Source organism: Oncorhynchus kisutch, linkage group LG6 (genome assembly GCF_002021735.2).
Source record: "Oncorhynchus kisutch isolate 150728-3 linkage group LG6, Okis_V2, whole genome shotgun sequence".
NCBI lineage: Eukaryota > Metazoa > Chordata > Actinopteri > Salmoniformes > Salmonidae > Oncorhynchus > Oncorhynchus kisutch.
In genome coordinates, this window is record NC_034179.2 from 68,231,465 (window position 1) to 68,255,121 (window position 23,657).

General features: G+C 45.6%; 1 protein-coding gene across 4 annotated transcripts; it reads right to left on the reverse strand.

The window, feature by feature from the left end:
• Positions 1–699: 699 nt before the first annotated feature.
• On the reverse strand, positions 700–20,391 carry LOC109891907 (mucin-5AC-like). Of its 4 annotated transcripts, XM_031827257.1 has the most exons (14): positions 20,208–20,391; positions 7,629–8,396; positions 6,954–7,556; positions 6,515–6,757; positions 6,263–6,369; positions 6,111–6,169; positions 5,716–5,861; positions 5,339–5,476; positions 3,430–3,472; positions 3,172–3,209; positions 2,964–3,051; positions 1,871–2,075; positions 1,433–1,465; positions 700–1,068 (listed from the first exon to the last, which is right to left on the reverse strand). In XM_031827257.1, the coding sequence occupies exons 1-14, from the start codon at positions 20,257–20,259 to the stop codon at positions 937–939; spliced, it is 2,655 nt and encodes an 884-aa protein (XP_031683117.1). In that variant the 5' UTR covers positions 20,260–20,391; the 3' UTR covers positions 700–936. The 4 variants fall into 4 exon arrangements, with proteins under 4 accessions (XP_031683117.1, XP_031683114.1, XP_031683113.1 ...); XM_031827254.1 differs by having other exon boundaries at positions 6,954–8,378; XM_031827253.1 differs by having other exon boundaries at positions 6,954–8,396.
• Positions 20,392–23,657: the final 3,266 nt, after the last annotated feature.

Below are 23,657 nucleotides of genomic sequence, written 5' to 3' on the forward strand. Positions count from 1 at the left end.
CAGTACATGGCATCTATCCGAACATCCTGATGAAAAAGTATACACAGAGTTCTACATAGTTCAACACAAATACAGTGATAAGATGTACCTATACCCAGAGTTACTAGAAGTCAGTGACTTCTCAATTTGATCTTCAGCCATTTTTGTCCGATACACCCCCCCCATATCTTCCCTGTAGCCTTCCCTCCTCTCTCTAACCCCCCCCCCCCCATATCTTCCCTGTAGCCTCCCCTCCTCTCTCTAACCCCCCCCCATATCTTCCCTGTAGCCTCCCCTCCTCTCTCTAACCCCCCCCCCCCATATTTTCCCTGTAGCCTTCCCTCCTCTCTCTAACCCCCCCCCCCATATCTTCCCTGTAGCCTCCCCTCCTCTCTCTAACCCCCCCCCCCATATCTTCCCTGTAGCCTCCCCTCCTCTCTCTAACCCCCCCCCCCCATATCTTCCCTGTAGCCTCCCCTCCTCTCTCTAACCCCCCCCCCCATATCTTCCCTGTAGCCTTCCCTCCTCTCTCTAACCCCCCCCCCCATATCTTCCCTGTAGCCTCCCCTCCTCTCTCTAACCTCCCCCCCCCCATATCTTCCCTGTAGCCTCCCCTCCTCTCTCTAACCCCCCCCCCCCCATATCTTCCCTGTAGCCCCCCCTCCTCTCTCTAACCCCCCCTCCCCCATATCTTCCCTGTAGCCTCCCCTCCTCTCTCTAACCCCCCCCCCCATATCTTCCCTGTAGCCTCCCCTCCTCTCTCTAACCCATCCTTCTCTCCTCCCAACAGCAAATATTAATAAAGCATCTAAGAGTAGGATTGCTGATCCAGGATCAGGTCTCCCCTTTTTTTAGTCATTATGATTTAAGGCGGCAAAAAAATTATCCTAGATCAGCATTTCTGCTCTGAGACGCTGTGTGGATACGGGCCCTTGCCTCCAGACGTCGCTGAGGTTCTCATACGGGTCTCCTGTCATCTGCAGGTATGAAGTAAGGGTTCTCGTGGCCCTGCACCAGGTAGGAGTAGCGAGACTGGTTCTTCCCCTTGAACGTGTTCATGCTGTCTGAGGTCAGGTCATACGACCCGGTCTGAAACATTGACAGGCGGGAATGTCAGAGATCGTGCTAGACACACACGCAGACGCAGACGCAGACAGACACATGCAGGCACACACACACACACACACACACACATACATGAAATGAAGATGTCAAAACTGAGCCTTCATGAACGTATATGATGGACTATTGTAACCCAGTAAGAGTTACTTTCCTCCTAAACCAAATGGTGGATCACATAAAGGGACTGGAAGCTATTGACTGCGTTCATGAAGTTTCCGTCTTTCCCATCACCAGGTCAAAGGACAGGGTAGATTTAGTCAAATCATCAGCAGAGGTTATAGGCTTTAGTAAGGAGAGGGAAAGAAAAGCATTACTAGACTTAGAACCTTACCTTCTTCCCCCGTTTAGGCAGGATGTGGAATCCCTAAAGCAACACACCGGGAGTCAGGCAAGGAAGGGAGGGAGCACATACATGCTAACTAACTAGCAAACATAAACACTAGCAAACATTAACTCTCCACTACGACAAATACAGTTATGGCACAAAAAAAAGTAAATCAAATATTACATACGATTTTGGCGTGTAATATAAGAGTTAAATAACAAGGAGCAACACAGCATTTAAGGAGACAAAATCTCAAAACTCCTTAAATATGTTACACAAGACAGAGAAGGTCTTTGAGTTAGCCCATTAGGTTTCCAGAGGACAACAGCAGGGAGAGGAAAGCAGACAGGACAATTACAATTTGGGGCAATGTACAAGCAGGAGGTGTATCTTGTAGTAAGTCATGTGGTCAGAAGAACACAGGCTTAATCACAAGTGACTCACCGCTCCGTTGGTGTGGGGTTTCATGTCGACCAGGTGGTGTGTGCTGCCCCCTTCGGTCATCTCCATGGGGGCTGAAGCCCAGTTGGTGCTGGCCCGGGGGATCGGGGTGATGCCCTGGGTGGTGGACCAGGGGCCCTGGAAGTCCTCCACAGGGTACGGGCTGCTGAACTCTGCTGAAGGCTTCTTCACTGACTGCGACCGGTACCTCCGAGACACACAGATAGGACCATGTAAATGCACAGCACTATATCAGTAAGATTCTCTGATGATATACTCTGGTGAGAGAAATAACGCCAATATTTTGTAGGGTCAGTGTAGAGCCAGGGGTGCAGCTAAGACTTGACAGAGTAATGGTTAGAGGAGGGTGGTAGGCCTCTGATGAGGGGCAGTGTGAATGGAGGTTAGGGCTTGGCAGGAGAGGAGAGGAGAGGAGAGGAGAGGAGAGGAGAGGAGAGGAGAGGAGAGGAGAGGAGAGGAGAGGAGAGGACAGAAGAGGAGAGAAAGGACAGAAGAGGAGAGAAGGGAGAGGACTGAGAGGGGAGGAGGGAGAGGAGAGAAGGGAGAGGGGAGAAAGGACAGGAGAGGAGAGAGGGTAGAGGAGAAAAAGGACAGGAGAGGAGAGAAGGGAGAGGACTGAGAGGAGAGGAGAGAAGGTAGAGGAGAAAAGGGAGAGGGGAGAAAGGACAGGAGAGGAGAGAAGGGAGAGGGGAGAAAGGTCAGGAGAGGAGAGAAGGGAGGGGACTGAGAGGAGAGGAGGGAGAGGAGAGAAGGTAGAGGAGAAAAGGGAGAGGGGAGAAAGGACAGGAGAGGAGAGAAGGGAGAGGACTGAGAGGAGAGGAGGGAGAGGAGAGAAGGTAGAGGAGAAAAGGGAGAGGGGAGAAAGGACAGGAGAGGAGAGAAGGGAGAGGGGAGAAAGGTCAGGAGAGGAGAGAAGGGAGGGGACTGAGAGGAGAGGAAGGAGAGAAGGGAGAGGACTGAGAGGAGAGGAGGGAGAGGAGAGAAGGGATAGGAGGGAAAGGAGAGAAGGGAGAGGAGAGAAGGAACAGGAGAGAAGGGAGAGGAGTGGAGGGAGAGGAGGGTGTTATATTCTTACCAGCAGCAATATGCAAACAAGGCCAGCAGCATGATGAGAAGGACTCCCCCCAGTACACAGGCGATGACCACCACTGCCAACAGAGCCGCTACACAGAGAGAGATAGATGAACACACTTCAGATAACCGGGAAATACAAACACCATAGTAACTTTTATCAAATCTCTGGACCCATTTGGTTAGGAAAGAGGAGCTTTAGTGCAACATACAGTCAGTGCAGTTGAATCCAGCGTAGCCAAACGGGCATCTGGAATAGAACAATAATAGCAAACATGATACACATTTCATATCTAACCACAATACATGGTCTTAGGTGACAGTTGTTCCTGGTGCAATTACACAGTGAGGGCACAAGGGGGCGCTAGTAGCTATCTACTTGGTGCGATCTACAATGCTTTAATGCAATATCAAAAGGGGATCTCTGCCAGTCTCAACCAAACAAAAATATATTAAATTAAAATACTCACGGCACACATGTGTCTCCCTCTGACCTTTGACCACTGGGACAGGCTATGGAGAAAGAGGAAACATAGGTGAGAGGCAGCCATTGAATTACATACAGAACCATGTGAATTATCGGATCTCTATGGAGACAGTGATGTCACAGTTTCACAGAGAGGAACTAACATGGGAACACTGTGATCTTAACAGCCACTCTGTGTACTGTAGCTCTGCTATCACAGAAGAGAACAGGTGAAGCTCACCAATGTTTTCTCAATACATTTGCACAATAAAAGCCACATAATAAACCCTTGCTTCTAAGAGAAGTTAATATATGTTGTAAAATCAGTGCAGACAATTTTAGATTTGAGGAACAGCCTACACAGTATGTGTAGTTTAACATGGTGCTGTGGGGAGCAGAGTCATCTATGTTTAGTAGTTCTCCCCATCCCATAACTTCCCCACTGGACAAAACTAATCCAGCCCCTGGCTCGGCAGATAGCGACCATGATTCTTCAACTGGTTTCCAGGGCAACGACCCCTTTGCAGACAAATACATTAAAGAGACATAGTGTGCTATGGGTCAGAGAGGAGAAACGTCTACACAGCACAAGACCCTCTCTCTCTCTAAATTCAATTTAAATTTCAATGTTCAATTTAAGGGCTTTATTGGCATGGGAAACATATGTTAACATTGCCAAAGCAAGTGAACTAGATAATAAACAAAAGTGAAATAAACAATACAAATTTACAGTAAACATTACACTCACAGAAGTTCCAAAAGAATGAAGATATTACATATGCCATATTATGTGCAAATAGTTAAAGTACAAAAGGGAAAATAAATTAACGTAAATATGGGTTGTATTTACAATGGTGTTTGTTCTTCACTTGGTTGCCCTTTTCTTGTGGCAACAGGTCACACATCTTTACATCTTGCTGCTGTGACGGCACACTGTGGTATTTCACCCAGTAGATATGGGAGTTTATCAACATTTGGTTTGTTTGTGAATTCATTGTGTATCTGTGTATTCTGAGGGAAATATGTGTCTCTAATATGGTCATACATTTGGCAGGAGGTTAGGAAGTGCAACTCAGTTTCCACCTCATTTTGTGGGCAGTGAGCACATAGCCTGTCTTCTCTTGAGACACCTTTTCCCAATAGCAAGGCTATGCTCACTGAGTCTGTACATAGTCAAAGCTTTCCTTAATAGTGGATCAGTCACAGTGGTCAGGTATTCTGCCACGGTGTACTCTCTGATAAGGGCCAAATAGTTTGCTCTGTTTTAAATATATATATATATTTCCAGTGTGTCAAGTAATTATCTTTTTGTTTTCTCATGATTTGTTTGGGTCTAATTGTGTTGCTGTCCTGGCACTCTGTGGGGTCTGTTTGTGTTCTCTCTCTCTCTCAATTCAATGGCTTTATTGGCCAAACATGTTAACATTACTGAAGCAAGTGAACTAGATAATAAATAAAAGTGAATTAAACAATAAAAATCTCTCTCTCTATTTCTCTAACACACACACACACACACACACACACACACACACACACACACACACACACACACACACACACACACACACACACACACACACACACACACACACTAATTAAATGAACGCAAATGCATTCTTTTGATGGCAACATTCCCATTTTCCTCACACTGAAGCGAAGCCAAGTGTACTTGACCTTGCTCTGAGTCGGTCTGTGTCTGTCTGTGTCTCCTTTAATCTTTCCCCTCTATCAAATGGAATGTATTCAGCAGCTCCATTATACAGTAGCTAAGCTGTTATCGGGTGTCTCTCTGACATTTCAATGCACTCAGTACGTACAACCACAAAGACTCCACCAAAACACATAATCACCGAATCCTATGGTGAATGACCTTTCAATGAGCATGGAACCATTGGAGACAGGTTTGTACTCACCTGTGCAGCTTTGGTTTGAGTAGAAGCTGTTGATGTAGCCAGCCTTACAGGAGCATCTGGTCACTCCATCTTCTTTGTACTCGCACGTGGTAGAGCGGACATCACACGGTTGGGGGGCCTGATCACATAGGTCAGTGGCTGGGAAAAGGATAGGGACACTATGTAACGGTACTCCATGTTTTATGGGACTTTTTAATAGCTACAGAGTAGGAGAATGTCAGTATATCTGTCTACTGTTGTTTGACATGACATTCTCCTCTGGTATAATAAAGTACCTATCTATCTATTATTTTCTGTGAATAGAACGTCTGGTTAAAGCTCTCAGGTAGTAAGAATCTCCTTCTACACAGGTTGAAGAAGTATTGCACAGTGCCCACCGGTAAATGTAGCTCTTTCCAGTATAGTCCCACAGGTCGTACCACAGGCTTGTATGGCTTTCTCTATAGCGCCATTGGTCGACGTCTGGGTGGCACTGGAGCCTAGTTTAAACACGTTGTTCACGGTTGCGATCACACTGCCTCGCCTGTAGGGTCACAAAGACCATACGTAATCACCATTTTACAAGACAGCTGTGGTCTATGGTCAAACCAATGTCCTGGTCATCACAACAAATCCCACTGGGCACACACTGGTTGAATCAACGTTGTTTCCACGTTATCTCAATGAAAGTACGCTGAACCAACGTGGAAAAGATGTTGACATTACATCTGTGCCCAGTGGGATATACATTGGATAACAACCATTCTTGACAATGTAGCGTAGAGAATCTCACCTAAGCAACACCACATCAGTTTGGCTGTATCCAGACTCGTTTTCCAAGGCTCTTCTCAGCTAAAAAAGAAGATAAGAGAGGATCATTGTCCCACTCTGTAGCTCTGAGAGGACAACACACTAACTACTGGGCTTTGTGACGCAGGGACCTACTGCCTCTGAGATACTGGCTGCTGTTTGCTGAAATATGACTGATGACCGGTTGCTCATTTCATCCTGAAATGCCTGGTTGAGATGCAGGTCTCCAGAGAAGACTTGGGCTGAAAATGAAGGGGGGGGGAGTCAAAAAAAGGAGTCGTCATCAATTCTAATATTTTCATCATCATCCCCACCGCCACCATCCGCATCATCCTCAGCATCAGCACCATCATTGTCTTCATTATAACACCAACAACTAGCACTGACCTTGTACACAGCGGCCCTCTAAGAGGAAGGTCCCAGACACACACTGGCAGGTACCATTGAGACAGATGCTATCATACGGACAGGGAGTGGAGGGACACACTATGGAGATGGGTGGAGGCAGGGATGTGGTAGCAGTGATGGCTGACTCTGGCTGGGTGGTGATTCCACCGGTAGGGGAGGTGGAGGTGTGGAAAGGAGGAAGTGGGCTCTCACTAGTTTTGCTAGTTGGTTGTTCAGAGGTTTCTGTGGGGGAAAAAAAGAAGAAGGAAAGAAGACAAAACAATGATGAAATTAGATAGGAAGTTTCAACATTGATTAACATCTCACAGTGAAGATAATATCTTTGTTTTTAATCAGTTTGCTGCATTATATTTAGTTCTCCTTCAGACACAATCATGTTTACAACATCAGACACGGACAATTCCATTTTAAAACATACCTCCTGTAGGTGTGATGGTGTGTGAGGTGGCAGGGGTGGTGGTGGAGGTGTCTATGGGGGCCTCAGTGCTGCTGCCTGGGGTTTGGGTTGAGACTGGAGAGGGTGGGCTGGAGGAAGAGCCGGAGGTGGGGGGCAAGGCTGGAGTGTCAGCTGTGGTTGTAGAATCGGTAGTCCCCTGTGTTCCAGTGGTTTTGTCTGTATGAGGGCTCCCTGTAATGGTAGCTGTGGGGGTTGAGGACGTGGCGCCATCGGTCACCGGGAGAGAGGTCTCAGGGCCCTTTGTAGTGGAGGAGGGGCGTGTTGAAGACAGGGTACCACCCTCTGTTACTGGGAGAGAGGTCTCAGGGCCCTTTGTAGTGGAGGAGGGGCGTGTTGAAGACAGGGTACCACCCTCTGTTACTGGGAGAGAGGTCTCAGGGCCCTTTGTAGTGGAGGAGGGCGGTGTTGAAGACAGGGTACCACCCTCTGTTACTGGGAGAGAGGTCTCAGGGCCCTTTGTAGTGGAGGAGGGGCGTGTTGAAGACAGGGTACCACCCTCTGTTACTGGGAGAGAGGTCTCAGGGCCCTTTGTAGTGGAGGAGGGGCGTGTTGAAGACAGGGTACCACCCTCTGTTACTGGGAGAGAGGTCTCAGGGCCCTTTGTAGTGGAGGAGGGGCGTGTTGAAGACAGGGTACCACCCTCTGTTACTGGGAGAGAGGTCTCAGGGCCCTTTGTAGTGGAGGAGGGGCGTGTTGAAGACAGAGAGGTCTGACCAGTTGGTGGGATGGTGGACTTTGTGATCCCTGTACCTGTGGTCTTACTGTCTTTGGTACCTGTATTTGTGGTAGCTGTATTGATAGCTGTTGTTTCATGTGTGCCTGGCTCTTTGGTACTGCTGGTTGGGACAATGTCTGGAGTTGTGTTTGAGGTACGGCCTGTCTCCGTGGTGACAGAGGAGAAGGCTCCGGCACGTTCCGTGGTAGACGGAGAGACCCCTGTGGTGGTGGGTGTTGTCATGCCACTGTCTGTAGATTGACTGTCTTTTTCCGTCGACTCAGGGGACGTGACAGTGTACGCTGAGGTCTTGAGGGAGGAAGTCATCTCTGCTGTGCTGACCGACGGGATAGTTCTTGTTTCTGTCACAGTGGTGACGACTGCGCCTGTAGACTCTGTCGTATCAGAAGTTGAGGTCAGGTCTGTCGTAGTAGAGACCTCTTTAGTTTTAGAGACAGCTGCTGTTGTGGGTGAGGTACCATCAGTGCTAGGGTGGACAGTTGAGGGGTCCTGGGTGGTGGTGGCTCGGTCTGTGGTGGCGGAGCTGAGTTCAGTGGAGACTGGGGTCGTTGTTGATAAGAGGGTGGTGGATCTATCTCCTGGGGTCATGGATGTATCTGTGGGCCCAGGACTGCCGTGTGTGCCAGGAGTCTGGGTGTTGGACTCCCCCCCTAAAGAAAAAGACAACACTACAAACATACAGTAAGTCATGAGCTCAGCTTCATGTACCCCAAACACACTTTGCAAAACACCCCAAACCTGCAATACTGAAACAGACCTGTTATGTTAAGGTCAAAGGTTAGGGAGTCAAAGCCTGTGGTCTTAACCAGAAGTCTTAAACCTTGGCCAGTTACTCCTCTGGTGTGCATGTTCCCCCCTATAAACAGGGATGACCGAGACTGATGGGTGAATTTAACTACCAGGTAGAAACAGAATATCTGAGATGTTTGGGCCCTCCAGAAAATAAATGGAATGGCCCTGGTTGACAGCATGCGTTCCAATACCACTTGGGCGATCTGCAAAAGCACAGGAATCTAAACACCAAAAGTGTTCAGTGTTGGAGCTGAGTGGTGAATAGTCATTGCGACATTTGCTTTAGCTTTAGCTGAGCTCACCATTCCGGTTGTGTCACAGAGACGTACAAAGGTGCATCGCGTCATATAAGCGTGACAAAAGACAAGTAGGCGGTCGTCCGCTTGCTGACGTACCTCGAATGCCACTCACTGCATCACGTAATGTCAGTGTGGTGTCTGGTCAAGTTTATTACCAGTCTCTTCAAAGAGGACTCGGCGTCACATTGATCTTAGCGTGTTGTGGTGATGCCTGTCCACGGTGCTGTTAAACCCAATCTGCTCTGGTCTCTATGTGTTTGGCAGCTTCACAGCAGCTTGAGGAGCAGCACACCCAGCAGGAGGCCTTTGATAGAATACTGCCTCGGCCTGTTTACCCCGAGCCGCGGAGCTGGGTCCTCATCTGTATGCGTTGGCTGAATACGCTCAACCTTTCTATTTCCTCCTCCAGCTAGAGCAGAGAGGGAACACACGCACAACAGGGGCCCCATCCCAAATGGCACCTTATTCCCTACATAGTGCACTACTTTTGGCTCTGGTCAATATAGGGTGCCATTTGGGATGCGACTTAGGCAGATGGCAAGCCCTGCGTCGCTCCTACCGTACCAGGCAGCAGAGATGCAGGAGGAAGTAGGGGGGGAAACAAAGACTAATATCTGATTCTGTGTGTGATTGAATTATTTTCCAGGAACACACAGTACACGCCAGAGTGTACATGGCCTCGTGTGACCTAACGGCTCTGTCGCATGGTAACCAAAACCCATTTACAGATGAAAAATTACCAAAGAGCACACACACACCTGTCAAGGCCGAACTTAATGGCCATCCGTATTTGAGATAGAGAACACACTTGTATCCATACAGACTCTTTCACCACATACACGCACAAACACACACAGACACACACCCCTTTACCCACACATACGGTATGAGGGAGTGGGTTGAATAAATACAGAGTTATCTGATATGATGGGTGGTGGACTGAGAGAAAGGCTTTTATGATCAGAGCTGACGTAATATAGATTTGATTGGTTATGATGATAACAAGGCGAGGTGACCGAAACCAGAAAACGTCTCCCGAAACTAGAACAGTGTGGGACCAATGACGCAAAACAGAGATGCAGTTAACAGTACTGTATCAATCTGTTAGTAGCTCGTGTACATTAAGAATGAAAGAAGATAGCCCCGAGGGTTTTAGTTGATTCCGAGAGATTAAACCCAACAAAGACTAATGAGAAAACACTAGATTTAATTATCCCCTTTTACTCACAGTGCAAGAAACAAGAAGTCAACCGTATGTTCTTATAATGAGATTTCTGTCAGTTTTTTATTACCTTTATTTAACTAGGCAAGTCAGTTAAGAACAAATTCTTATTTTCAATGATGACCTAGGAACAGTGGGTTAACTGCCTTGTTACAGGGGCAGAACGACAGATTTGTACCTTATCAGCTGGGGGATTCGAACTTGCAACCTTTCGGTTACTAGCCCAATGCTCTAACCACTAGGCCACCCTTCCGCCACGATGTTAATATGAAGACATAGCTATGAGTAAGAGCCTTCCCCCTTCATACTGTACATTCTGGGTGTATCACCACAGTGTGTCACAGTACACTTTTATCTCTTGGTAACCAAATTAAAACATTCTGCCCATTGGTTAGATTCCTTCGCATAGATTTGCCAGTGGGCCTTGGCGGTGCAGACATGCCTGACAGAATGTGTTGTCTTCAGACCAGCGTCTTAGCAGAAACCGGATAAATACACAATAATGAAGCCTAGCAATGTGGTTGCTAACTAAAACCTGGAAACCTAATCTATGGTCCATTGTACTGGAACAAAAAAAACCACACAGATTCCAAACATAAGAAAGCTCCCTGGCAACCTGAACAAAGAGCAGGCTGAGCATAGATCATCCAGTGTGATCCTGGACAAGGCAGGCCAATAGTCTACCTATCAAAAATGACCAATGCCAAGCGCAAACATTTACAGTAGTGTAATGTGTAAATGGGTGTTAAAGCAGATGGTGGTGACAGAAATCAGGCCCTGCCCCGCAACACAACTACTGGGAAGTCAAAGCCTAATTTAGCATCTACATACAGTAGGCAGTAGCACACTACTTCCTGCTATTCTCCATCCAACACACAGACCTTTCCCTCCGGCAGGCCCATTGGTAGCTCTGAGGTGTGGGTTAAATGCCACTTGATTTTGCACCCTCTAAGTCAGCCTTTCTTAAAGTTGGGGTCACGACCCAAAGTGGGTGGAATTGCAGGGAATTAGCTGTAAAACGTAAATGTTTTTCTCTCTGCCCCATGGCATGATTTGTAGAATTGCAGAAAACATGCTTTAAAACCGTTCAATTTTCTCTACGCCCCATGGCAACATTTGAAATGACTGATCACGAAATGTCTAATTTGGGTTCCAGGCTGGAAAAGTTTAAGAACCCCTGTTCTAAACATCTTGTCACGGCCAGGGTGTGACTAGGGTGGGCATTCTATGTTCAGTTTCTATGTTTTGTATTTCTTTGTTGTTTGGCCTGGTGTGGTTCTCAATCAGAGGCAGCTGTCTATCGTTGTCTCTGATTGAGAACCATACATAGGTAGCTTTTTCCCCCACATGGGTTTTGTGGGTAGTTGTTTTGTGTGTCTACACCAGATAGAACTGTTTCGGTTGTGCCGCTTTGATCATTTCTGTTCTAGTGTTCGGTTATAATAAAAATCATGGACACGTACCACGCTGCACCTTGGTCCTCCCCTTCTTCCACCAACAACCGTTACACATCTGTTGTGACACGAGGTGAGAACAGTTGAGAATAGACTGGATGTCAAATCAACAGACTACGCACTATACAACATTTTCTAAAAACACCAATAGTAAATCTAGCCCCCCCCCCCCCCCCCCCCCCCAATACTGCTGCCATGCAAACAGCCACCATGATATCCAAGGCAACAGAGTGGAAACCGAGGGAGAGGTGAGTATCGGCTGGTGAGTTAAAGCAATGACAGTTATCAGATCACTTCTCTCTCTCACCACTGCAACAATGACAAAACTACAACACAATGGTGTGTGTGTGTGTTTGTGGTTGTGCGTGTTTGTGATGACCTTTCCACAGTTCCCCCACCCCTCTCATTCAAATGCTTCCGTCCTGGAAAAGTTTAACCTCACTTGAAAACAATCACTGACGTCTCATTTAGATCCACATCAGACAGACTGGCTTGGATCACAGAGTCGGCTCTCTACGGCTGGAGTCATTCTGCTATATCCCGACACATGTTGTGCATGATGTGGGTATACCATACACCGAGAGTGTGGCCATGTTGTAAAATTGAAGATCCCTTCCCAGACAGGTCGACATGAACATGAGTAGACATAGCTACTGGGGAGCCTTGACTTCATCCTAAAATACCTACCTGTCACTGGACTCGGGAGGAGGCTCCGGACCCCAGGCAAGAATATCACACCTGACACACACTCACATGCACATATGCAGGCATGCACACACACAGGTTTTCATCAAACGCGCACACAGAGGCTATCCTGTGTCTTACAAAGTCATCTGAGGATTGTGTCCCTCGGTACAATCCTTCCACCACGGCTGATTCAGACTCAGATTCCGAGTGTTTACAGTAATAGTCACATGTACAGGGTTGCAGGTGTGATTGCAGGGTCCAGTGAAGATGTTAGGCTTTGAGTTCCAACATGCAGGACCAAGTGAAATAAAAACAATGAAAACGGTCCTAAAAAAAAAAATCTGAGAAATAGCATTATATACATAAATGACAACTGTGGCAGTGATGAATAAATACATGTACATTGGTGTGGAGGCAGAGTAGACTGTTGAAGGGGTAGAATGACCACAGAGGGAGAAGCATGACCATAGAGGGGGACCAAGTGAAATAAAAAAACTATACAAATTGTACTCAGTCATAATATATATATTAACAACTGCAACATTGATGCTTCTCTGTGTATTATTACTTCAGTAAACACGTCATCATAGTTGCTGTAGTTTCATAAGCAACATAAAACTAAACTGGTGCGGAAATTAAACAACTCGCAAGGGGAAGTTCTGTGTGGGTTTGAAATATCCCTGCCATCAGAGGGGGCTGGTGGGAGGAGCTATAGGAGGACGACTCATTGTAATAGCTGGAATGGACTGAATGGAATGGTATCAAATACATCAAACATACGGAGACCACATGTTAGACTGTTCCAGTAATTCCATTCCAGCCATTACAATGAGCCCTGTCCTCCTATAGCTCCTCCCACCAGCCTCCTCTGACTGCTATTTCCTTTAAAATTCCACTTTTTAACTTTTTTTTTTACATTCTTAAAACAGGACTGGCACGTATTCCAACTACCACTCATTTGAATCTTTATCTTCACTAACGTATTACCAGGAACTACTGCTAATGTTGAACAAAGCATATCAAACCAGAAGAGACACTGTACAGGTAGGGTACAGTATAGATTATGTAGACGGTATATTGCAGGACAGTCAGAAGCCCTCTTTTAGGTATTAACCTAGTGTTACAGCCAGATAATCTCAGGAAGACACAATGAGATAACGGGGTTAAATCAGACCACCCAGGGGTCAAAGGACACCTATAGAACTTCACCATATAGGGGACCACACACTCAGGAAGAGCTCATATTTTTTTGTAAAGTGTATTGAGACGTGAAATGCACTGCAAATAAAACTTGACTTATAACATAGACAAAATTCACATCAAGTCACTGCAACAGTGTATACATTAGTGTCATACAGTGTCACTCCCAGGGTCATACTGCACGTCACACACACAGTGAAGTAAACATTGACAGACTCACAAACAGAATAAAATAAGGCGACAGTCTGTCACCCAGCCACACCCTCAACCTCCCCTTCCCACACAGGAAGAAAAGGGAACAGCATCGAGCGGAGGCTGAGGGACTCGCATGCCACCGCTAAGCAGTGTGGGAGTGTGTCCGTTGCCAGCTGTCAAAGTTCTGATGGCCACACTACAAATCACTGAGGGAGAGAGACAGGGAGAGAGAGAGTGGGGGAGAGAGAGACAGAGAGACAGGGAGAGAGAGAGTGGGGGAGGGAGAGAGAGAGTGGGGGAGAGAGACAGAGAGACAGGGAGAGAGAGAGTGGGGGAGGGAGAGAGAGAGGGGGAGAGAGAGAGAGAGAGAGGGACAGAGAGATGACGCTCATCTGTCATCCCAGCGCCACACTTCACAGGCTTTCTTTTCATGTGGCACAATGGAGCTCCTGTGAACTGCCCCTTTATGAACTCAACCGACTGCCAGATAAACAATTACCTTGCTACCGGTTGCCCCCTCAACCCCCACAGACTCTACTCAGTAATGTACTTCAAGATAATATGTGTCCCAATTTGCATCCTATTCCCTACATAGTGCACTACTACAAATTACACCCTATTCCCTACATAGTGTACTCCCTGCATAGTGCCTCTGGTCAAAAGTAGTGCACTACACAGGGATTAAGGGTGTCATTTGGGACGTAATCCCAGTCTGGAGTCTGCAGATGACAGTGCTCGGGGAGGGAGGAAAGGGTTTAAATAGACAGGAGGAGTCATGGCGGTTCCGGAAACCTGCCTCCAGTAGACACTTTCAGTCACTTGGAGTTTCCACGGAAACATGCCCAGCTTACGGGTGGGGATTAGGGAAGTGCGTTCCTGAAATAGTTTTTATCACATCTACCAGCACTGTGAGAAACACAGACCTGATTACGGAATGCTCACGGAAAAACGGAGAAAGAGAGAAAGAAACAAAGAAAGAAAGAGAGAGAGAGAGAGAGAGAGAAAGAAAGAAATATGGGCCATCGGGTTAGTGACTGACCCCACAGAGACTGATAACAAAAGGATTTTCTAATTAGCGCCATCACAGTAATGTGACGTCCCTTCAGAGTTGATCACTGTAGTCTAGTCTGTCTGTCCATGCAGTTCACTGTTTACAAATGCTAATAGGAATAACAGTTACTGACAGTGCTCACAAATGACATAAACACTCTGAATCGATAGGGGGTGTAATAGCATGTATAACATCTCAGAACATAACATGCAAAATAACAACATGTACATGACATAGGACTAGTAATGTAGGACTTCAGTCCATGCTAATTAGAAGTCCCAAGTACAGGCCTCCGAGCTTCCCCTGGTGTAGTGAGTCTCTCTGCCCTTTGGGCCCCTTTCCATTTCTCTGTTACCACGGCTGCCACATCAAAGCAGGGCAGCCGACGCCAGTTCACCAGAGGTGACCGTATCTCACGGAGATGAGGAGGAGCTTTCATTTTCACCTCTTACAGACCAACCACTGCCATATCCCTGTGTCTGCTATTATCTTTCAATCACTCTCTCCTCTCTCTCACTGAAGAGGTGCCTCATCCGGGTAATAGGCCTTCCTGAAAACCTCGTCCCTCGGATATGGGGGATATAAACCTTCTATTGAACCGCCGTGTTTCTCCGTCCTTCTGCTTAGTCTGGCGTTTGTGAAGCCACTTTGGGTCCTTGAAAAGCGCTGTATAAGTACCATGCATTATTATTATTATTATTAAGGTTGCTGATGCCGCTGCACTCTCTCTGTGACAATGATCCCTCACATAGTAATACAAGCTGCTTGGGGGACAGATTCCCAATTAGTCTAATCAAGCTGAACATGTCCATGGTCAATGGAACGAATGAGAATGGTCCTATCTCCCTGCCTTCATCCAATATCATGAGGGTGAAGTCTGTGCATAGTTGCTCATGGGAAGGTCACTTGTGACAGCGTCTACGGCATCTTACACTCTTCAAATCAACAGGACAATAGACAGGCATTGTCATAACTGGGTAAAGCAGGTAGCCTGGCGGGTAGGAGCGTTGGTCCAGTAACCGAAAGGTTGCAGGTTTGAATCCCTGAGCTGACAAGGTAAAAATCTGTCGTTCTGCCCCTGGGCTAGACAGTTAACCCACAGTTCTCCGGGTGCCAACGATGTGGATGTCGATTGAGGCAGCCCTCCGCTCTCTGATTCAGAGGGGTTGGGTTAAATGAGGAATGAGGTATCCCCTTTCCCTAAAGGTCTTGCATTATTTGTCTGTGAGATTACATCTAAGGAATTAACAGGTTTCCTAATTCCCGAAAGACAATTTCACACTGTTCTCAAATCAAAGTTTATTTGTCGTGTACACATATTAGCAGATGCTAAAGCAGGCGCAGCTAAATGCTTTTGTTCCACGGTCCAACAGTGCAGTAAATGTCTAACAGTACAATACTAATACAGAATTATAAAGTGGGGGGTTAGAGCCCTGAATGCTGATTGGCTGACAGCCATGGTATATCAGACCATATATCACGGGTATGACAACACATTTATTTTTACTGCTCTAATTACGCTGGTAAACAGTTTATAATAGTGATAAGGCACCTCAGGGGTTTGTAGTATATGGCCAATATAACACGGCTACGGGCTGTATTCAGGCACTCCGCGATGCGTCATGCGTATGAACAGCCCTTAGCCGCGGTACATTGGCCATATACCACACCTCCTCGGGCGATATTGCTTAAATAACCGGGATACACCCAGGTTACGGGATGAGCAGAGGCTTGAATGTTGTTTCAGACAGGGTGTGTTTGAGATTGCTCAATTTGTTCACAATGCCTGAAGGAGAAATGTCCTGTTTGGCTAGATGGTAGCTGTACTGGCCATCGTCTGCCTGGGGTAGGGCCTGCTTGACACACACACACACACACATACATCACTCACAGGCACAAAGACACACACACTGACAGAAGAAAGGCAGTCACACAGCTAGAGGGTCTTGTACTGATTTGTCAACACTGGGCCCCACAGCAGGACTCAACACTATGGGTGGCACGGAAGGACACACAGAGCACAGTCCTACTTTCTCTACTAGGGAAAGATCAGAAGATTTAAGTTGCAGTCATTGTTTATTCCCTTGTCTTTTTCTTCATCGTTACCTCAGTTGATTTATTTACATGTTTATCTCCCTTGGTCTCTCTCTCCCTCAGTGACCTCTCTGCCTTCAGCTTGACCCGTGGCTTGCCCTAGTTGTAAGACTTAAGGGGAGGTGAGTTTGTGTGTCTACGTCCCCCTCCCTATATCCTATATCAGCACAGAGGGCTCGTCCAGCCTTTGACTATCTGTAGGTAACAGATGGTTCCCTGGAGCAGCTAGCGCTCCTCGCTCACTGGGCCTCTGCTCTGAGCACATATCATATCCTATTAAAGCTCGGACAGCACATGCTTTCCAATTACAGAGTGAGATTTACAGCCCCTAATCCAACTCAGCGAGAGGGAGGAAAGAGGGGGGGAGAGAGGTGATAAGATGAAAGACAAGATGGAAGAAAGAAAGAAGAAGCAAGAGTGTCAATGAAAAGGGGAGTGCAGGCAGCAAGAGAGAGAGATAGAGAGAGAGAGATTGTGGGTAAAGGCTGGGCGGTATAGTGAGGAGAAAGGAGATACTACCAAACCCGTGTCACACTCACTGTACCCTATTTTATCCTGACCTCGGCATAGTGACCACTTGTTGATATCTGGGCTTCATCACACTTAAAAGGGAGGACTGATGAATGTGTGTGTGTGTGTCTGCTCGCTCTGTCCACCCCATCCATTACCTCCTGTATAGACCCTGCCTGCTCTGCACATATAATATCATGACTAACCACCAAACTATGAAGCTGCCGACATGAAGAATGTATGTGGTCAGAGAGGAAAGAGACAGGGTTAAGAAGGGGAGGAGAAGAGACACTGAACATGCTCTTTCTTATCGGGGACCCATGCTGGACGATGGCGTCCATGGCGCCAGACTCAGAGGAAGAGGTGATCGACCCTCAGGAGGTCCTTCATGTGTATCATTTTACTACACACACACACACACACACACACACACACACACACACTTCTCGTACAAGCCTCCTTCAGTTCAGAGCCAAGCTCTCTCCCTGAGTTACAGAGTCCTTAAACACATAACAAGTGATCGAACTATAAACAGGGACCAGCAAGGACTGAGCCACATGACAGTGGCTCCTCTCAGGGCTCTGATGGTAACTTTTGACCTGAAATATGGCCTTCCCTATAGGGCAGGGATAGGCAACTTTGATGGGGGTGAGGGCCACAAAATCTGAATTCATCATGAGGCACTAGCCTTTTGGGGGCCCTAAGCAATTTTGCCATTGGGCGGAGAGAAGATTTTACAATGTTCTAAAAGTTTCATTCAATTCTACTCATTTTGCAAAGGAATGGTGAAACAAATGAGCAGTTTTACAGCTTATTTCCTGCAATTCTGCACATTTTGCCATAGGGGGAGAGAAATGTTTGCTGTTTTTTAACATGATATCTGAGTGAGAGTGACTAACAAAATCAATGGGGGTCCCCTGGTTGGAAATACGACCATGACATTTTTACCAATCTACATTTTTTTAGCTGACATTGGCTACTTGAGTGACTGTCAGTGACAGACATAACATAAGAGAAAAACTGCTGATGCACAAGCAAATTTCTAAATTGCACCTAGTGTATTCTACTATTTTAACTCGCAACAGTACATTGAGATCCCGACTCGGGTTCTAAAAAATGTTATAATAATTGATCCGTGGGCCAAAAACAGCGGGCACGTGGGCCGCCAGTTCCCCATCCCTGCTATAGTTGGCAACGGGATGAAGCAGCCCCATAGCAGCCCTAATTAAGAGACTGCGACCAATAGAATGAACTTCCGTATAAGGCAGCAGGGCTAAGGAGCAGCATGGCTGAGCCTATAGGCTCATTAAGATTCCACAGTACACTTCACTAGTGTTGCAGGCTAAAAGAGTATAGAAGAGAGAGTACAGAAAGAGCTACACTTCTTTGAATGGTTTAAGATGTGTGTCACAACCTGCCAGAGAGCAGTGGAACCAATGACTCAGTCTTCAGTAAGTCTTGGCTTCTATTTGGAGAGTTTTGGGGAACCCCCTGCTAAGAGTCTAAGATAGCCACTAGTTTTTAAGTATTAGTACTGTACATATGAAAAGAGATCCATCAGAGCCGCCTTAAATAATGGTTTCTTACCTTACATAATAATGGATAGAAAAACACACACTATATATACAAAAGTATGATGACACCCCTTCACATTCGGCTATTTCAGCCACAGCCGTTGATGACAGGTGTATAAAATCGAGCACAGCCATGCAATCTTCATAGACAAACATTGGCAGTTGAATGGCCTTACTGAAGAGCTCAGTGACTTTCAACGTGGCACCATCATAGGATGCCACCTTTCCAACAAATCAGTTAGTCAAATCTCTGCCCTGCTAGAGCTCCCCCGGTCAACTGTAAGTGCTGTTATTGTGAAGTGGAAACATCTAGGAGCAACAACGGCTGAGCCGCGAAGTGGTAGGCCACACAAGCTCACAGAACGGGACTGCCGAGTGCTAAAGCGCATAGCACGTAACAATTGTTTGTCCTCGTTTGCAACACTCACAACCGAATTCGACGAATCTGGGTTTGGCGGATGCCAGGAAAATGCTACCTGTCCCAATGCATAGTGCCAACTGTAAAGTTTGGTGGAAGAGGAATGATGGTCTGGGGCTGTTTGTCATGGTTCAGTCTAGGTCCCTTAGTTCCAGCTACAGCATACAATGACATTCTAGACGATGCTGTGCTTCCAACTTTGTGGCAACAGTTTGGGGAAGGACCTTTCCTGTTTGAGCATGACAATGCCACTGGGCACAAAGCGAGGTCCATACAGAAATCGTTTGTCGAGATCGGTGTGGAAGTACTTGATTGGCCTGCACAGAACCCTGACCTCAACCCCATTGAATACATTTGGGCTGAATTGGAACACCGACTGAGAGCCAGGCCTAATTGCCCAACATCAGTGCCCGACCTCACTAATGCTCTTGTGGCTGAATGGAAGCAAGTCCCCGCAGCAATGTTCCTACATCTAGTGGAAAGCCTTCCCAAAAGAGTGGCGGCTGTTATAGCAGCAAAGGGGGGACCAACTCCATATTAATGCCCATGACTTTGTAATGAGATGTTTGACAAACAGGTGTCCACATACTTTTGGTCATGTAGTGTATTTGAAAATGTAGCTTAAGTGGCTCTGGATCTAGGGTAGGCTAGTGATGGTAAATATAGCCTAGTTTGAGTCTATACACTGCATTACTATCCACTTGGCAGCTTTAATGTTATTACATCGTTATTCCAGTGACATTGCAAACTTATGGGAACAAAAATTTAAACATAGCCTATTGCAATGCATAGGCAAAAATGGGCAACGTTCGGAGATTGATTTAAATACCCCACAGAGCTCTGGATTTTCCTTCTATATCCTACACGAAATGGCACCTGCTTTGAGAAGTGTATTTTGAACAATATTCCACCGAATGATCCATGCGTACATGGGCGTTTCAACAACAAGACATTATCCTAGAAAACATTTAAATCAAGCTTACCTGTGACAACAATCCATAGGAGGATGAAAAGTTGATGACAAAATAATGTCATGTTCACCCTGTGTATAACCGTTCGTCCGTGTTCAGATAATCAAGATGAACAACAACAAGGTTTGTGCCCGGTAACGGTCTTGCTGGAGACGCAGTAACTTATTCCCTTCGTGCCGGACAGTGTCTGCCACAGGTGGGTCTCTCTTTGAGCCCGTTTAGAGGTCTCAGCAGTATTTAATGCTTAGTCCCTCCTCGTGGGCGGGCCCTGCTGCCTCCCTCCAACAAGCTCGGTCACTGACAGTCCCGAGTGTCCTCTCAGGACTCTCAGGGAAAGTAGATAAGGCAAGCGCGCCCAAGACCTAGGCCTGTGGTATTTTGGGCATTGTCTGATGGTGATTAATGTATTAATGCTTTTTTATTACGGTATTTTAACTATTCAACCAACACTCACATTTGGCCAGTGTTGACAAGTAAAACTTCGATGACGACAAATTGGATGACGACTAATGTCCCTATCCCGAAGGAAACGGTTTGATAAATTGAAGCCTGCCACATTTTTCATACAGGACTTGTTTATACAAATGGACAATTAAGCTTTAATAAATACAAAATTGCCTTTACATCTTTAGCTATAACTGTAGGATAACGTTCCCGTTGGGGGGGATTTTATGGCTGTATCTGATCAGATAACATGTCCATCACAACACGTGGCATTTGTTTGCTTCTAGCAATATCAACCCAATTTATGAACATAAATATGGTTCCTGGACCATTACATTTATATGGTTTCAAATATACGTGAATTATCAGTTAAGGCTAAATGTTGAGACATTGTAATATAGCCTACTGAAAGGACACGACACAAAAGGTGCGATCTAGAACCGAAAAGGGTTCTTCGAACTCATTTGAATAATTATTTTTGGTTCCAGGTAGAACCCTTATGGTTACAGGTAGAACCCTTTTGAGTTCCATGTAGGACCTTTTCCACAGAGGGTTCTACATGGAACACAAACGGGTTCTACCTGGAATCAAAAAGGGTTCGCCTATGGGGACAGCCGAAGAACCATTTTGGAACTCATTTTTTTCTGAGTGTACCTAACCTTTTCTCTTATTTAATCAAATTAGCCTGAGCTGTTCTTGCTCTGCGGGTTTTATTGATCTGAAGACGTCAGACATTTGACAGCACAAAAACTGTCTCAAAGGGTAATCTATTCATTAATACGCACATATTTGATCGCGACACCAAACTTTCAGTTGCATCAAATGGTTGTCTCTTATCGTCAGATATTTGAGGAGCGCCAAGGATAACATACCTGTAGGCTAGCCTATGCAGTGTCCCCACTAGATATCAACGACAGATACATCTCGCTTAATTAATGAAAGGCACTCGATGACAGGTATATCTGTCTGACAATGCCATTTTAATCGTTCCTTGGAGTTAAGTGGTTATTACAAGTGAATTGATTGGATTCAATTTAATTTAATGGTTTTGATTGTTTGCGCTGGTGTTAGACAAAATAATCTCCAATCCATTGCCTAATCTCCAATCAAAATCACCAATTGGGCCATTTATACGCAGGCCTAGGCTAGCCTGCGTAAAAATCATATCCAGTCGACTAGTTTTTAAAAACTTCTCAAATTCAACATAACGCTTGTGTTGTGTCTTATAATGAGTTGCACCCTGGTCTCATAGACTAGACGTAAGCGGGGTTTAGGTGGTTTAGGCTTTACAGTGAGTCAAATCGTGGGCACCGTCAGAGTGAACAAGAGACATCGGCATGGCATGCCATGGTGCACTTGACTGGCGGGCCTTGGGGTAATTACGCACGCTTAGATATTCAAACAGATAAAGCAATATTGTGCAACACTCTTTGGTGTTTCTGTCACAGTCAGAGCCGCAAGTATTATCACCGCGCGCATGTAAAGCAGCAATGGAATTCAGTCACTTGGGTGACCTGGCAGAGGTCATGGTTGGTATGAGGTAAACGCATCCAGGTTGATGATACTTCGTGCTTGGAGCGAGATTAACTGAGAATTTCCGATACAGACAAATAGACTGCTGGCGTTTCGTTGGGGTTCTCTCAGTTGCCATCAGTTTTCAGTTGTTTTCTCATCAGACTGTTGCATAATGGTGTTTTTTCTCTCCATTTGATAGCCTACAGGACTTGTTTTCAGATGTATGTTCCACTTCTATTTTCATTGGTGGTTTTATGCAAGCATTTGTCCAGTCAGAAGTTATATATATTCTTTGTGATGAGTCAGCCTGGTCTCATAGACTAGAAGTAACATATTAAACACAAATACGAAATACAGAAATACCGAAAATTAGTATATGTTACATTTGGTATGGTTACATAAGACAGATGGTTACTTAAAGTGGAACTGACAGCATTTTAACCACTTTGCAGATATGACACAAACAACAAAATTAACCGGAAGGTTGCTGGATCTAATCCCTGAGCTGACAAGGTAAAGATCTTGTTTTTGTGAAAATGTTGCATGCTGAATGCCAGGCTTAATGCTATGCTAGGCTATCAATACTGTTACACAAATGCTTGTTTAGCTATGGTTCAAAAGCATATTTTGAAAATCTGAGATGAGTGTTGTTAACAAAAGGCTAAGCTTGAGAGCTAATATATTTATTTCATTTCATTTGCGATTTTCATGAATAGTTAACGTTGCGTTATGCTAATGAGCTTGCGGAGAGAATTACACTCCTGGATACAGGTTTTTTTCGTAGCCAAATGTGATGAACAAAACGGAGCGATTTGTCCTACACAAATAATCTTTTTGGAAAAACTGAACATTTGCTATCTAACTGAGAGTCTCCTCATTGAAAACATCTGAAGTTCTTCAAAGGTAAATGATTTTATTTGAATGCTTTTCTTGTTTTTGTGAAAATGTTGCGTGCTGAATGCCAGGCTTAATGCTATGCTAGGCTATCAATACTGTTACACAAATGCTTGTTTAGCTATGGTTCAAAAGCATATTTTGAAAATCTGAGAGATGACAGTGTTGTTAACAAAAGGCTAAGCTTGAGAGCTAATATATTTATTTAATTTCATTTGCGATTTTCATGAATAGTTAACGTTGCGTTATGGTAATGAGCTTGAGGCTGTATTCACGATCCCGGATCCGGGATGGCTAGAATCAAGAGCGAATATCTGAAAATGCTTGTCAGAAAATATGAAAAAAGGGTGTCATTCTTCCTGGGGGTGTATATGAACAGATTTTTACAAGATTTCAGGTTGCTAAAATGCTGCCACTTCCACTTTAAGGCAAAAATGAAAGTAGGATGGTTGGTTAGGGCTTTCTACGCGTCTCTGTGTGTGGAGTAAAGGTGATCTAGAATTTTTGGTCTACAGCCTATCATGAGGTTCTCTACTTCATTCGAGCAAAATCTAGAGACTTCCTTAGAATTCGTGCACCAGCTGTTGTTTACAAATATACACAGACCAC

What these genes read in the sequence shown, in the direction of transcription:
- LOC109891907 (XM_031827253.1), bottom strand. Translation starts at nt 20,259, where the DNA reads ATGACATTATTTTGTCATCAACTTTTCATCCTCCTATGGATTGTTGTC. An exon ending in CACCATCACACCTACAGGAG is followed by an intron (nt 6,758 to 6,953) that starts GTATGTTTTAAA and finishes TTTCCCCCACAG; the next exon opens with AAACCTCTGAACAACCAACT. An exon ending in TGGATTCAACTGCACTGACT is followed by an intron (nt 3,052 to 3,171) that starts GTATGTTGCACT and finishes CTCTCTGTGTAG; the next exon opens with CGGCTCTGTTGGCAGTGGTG.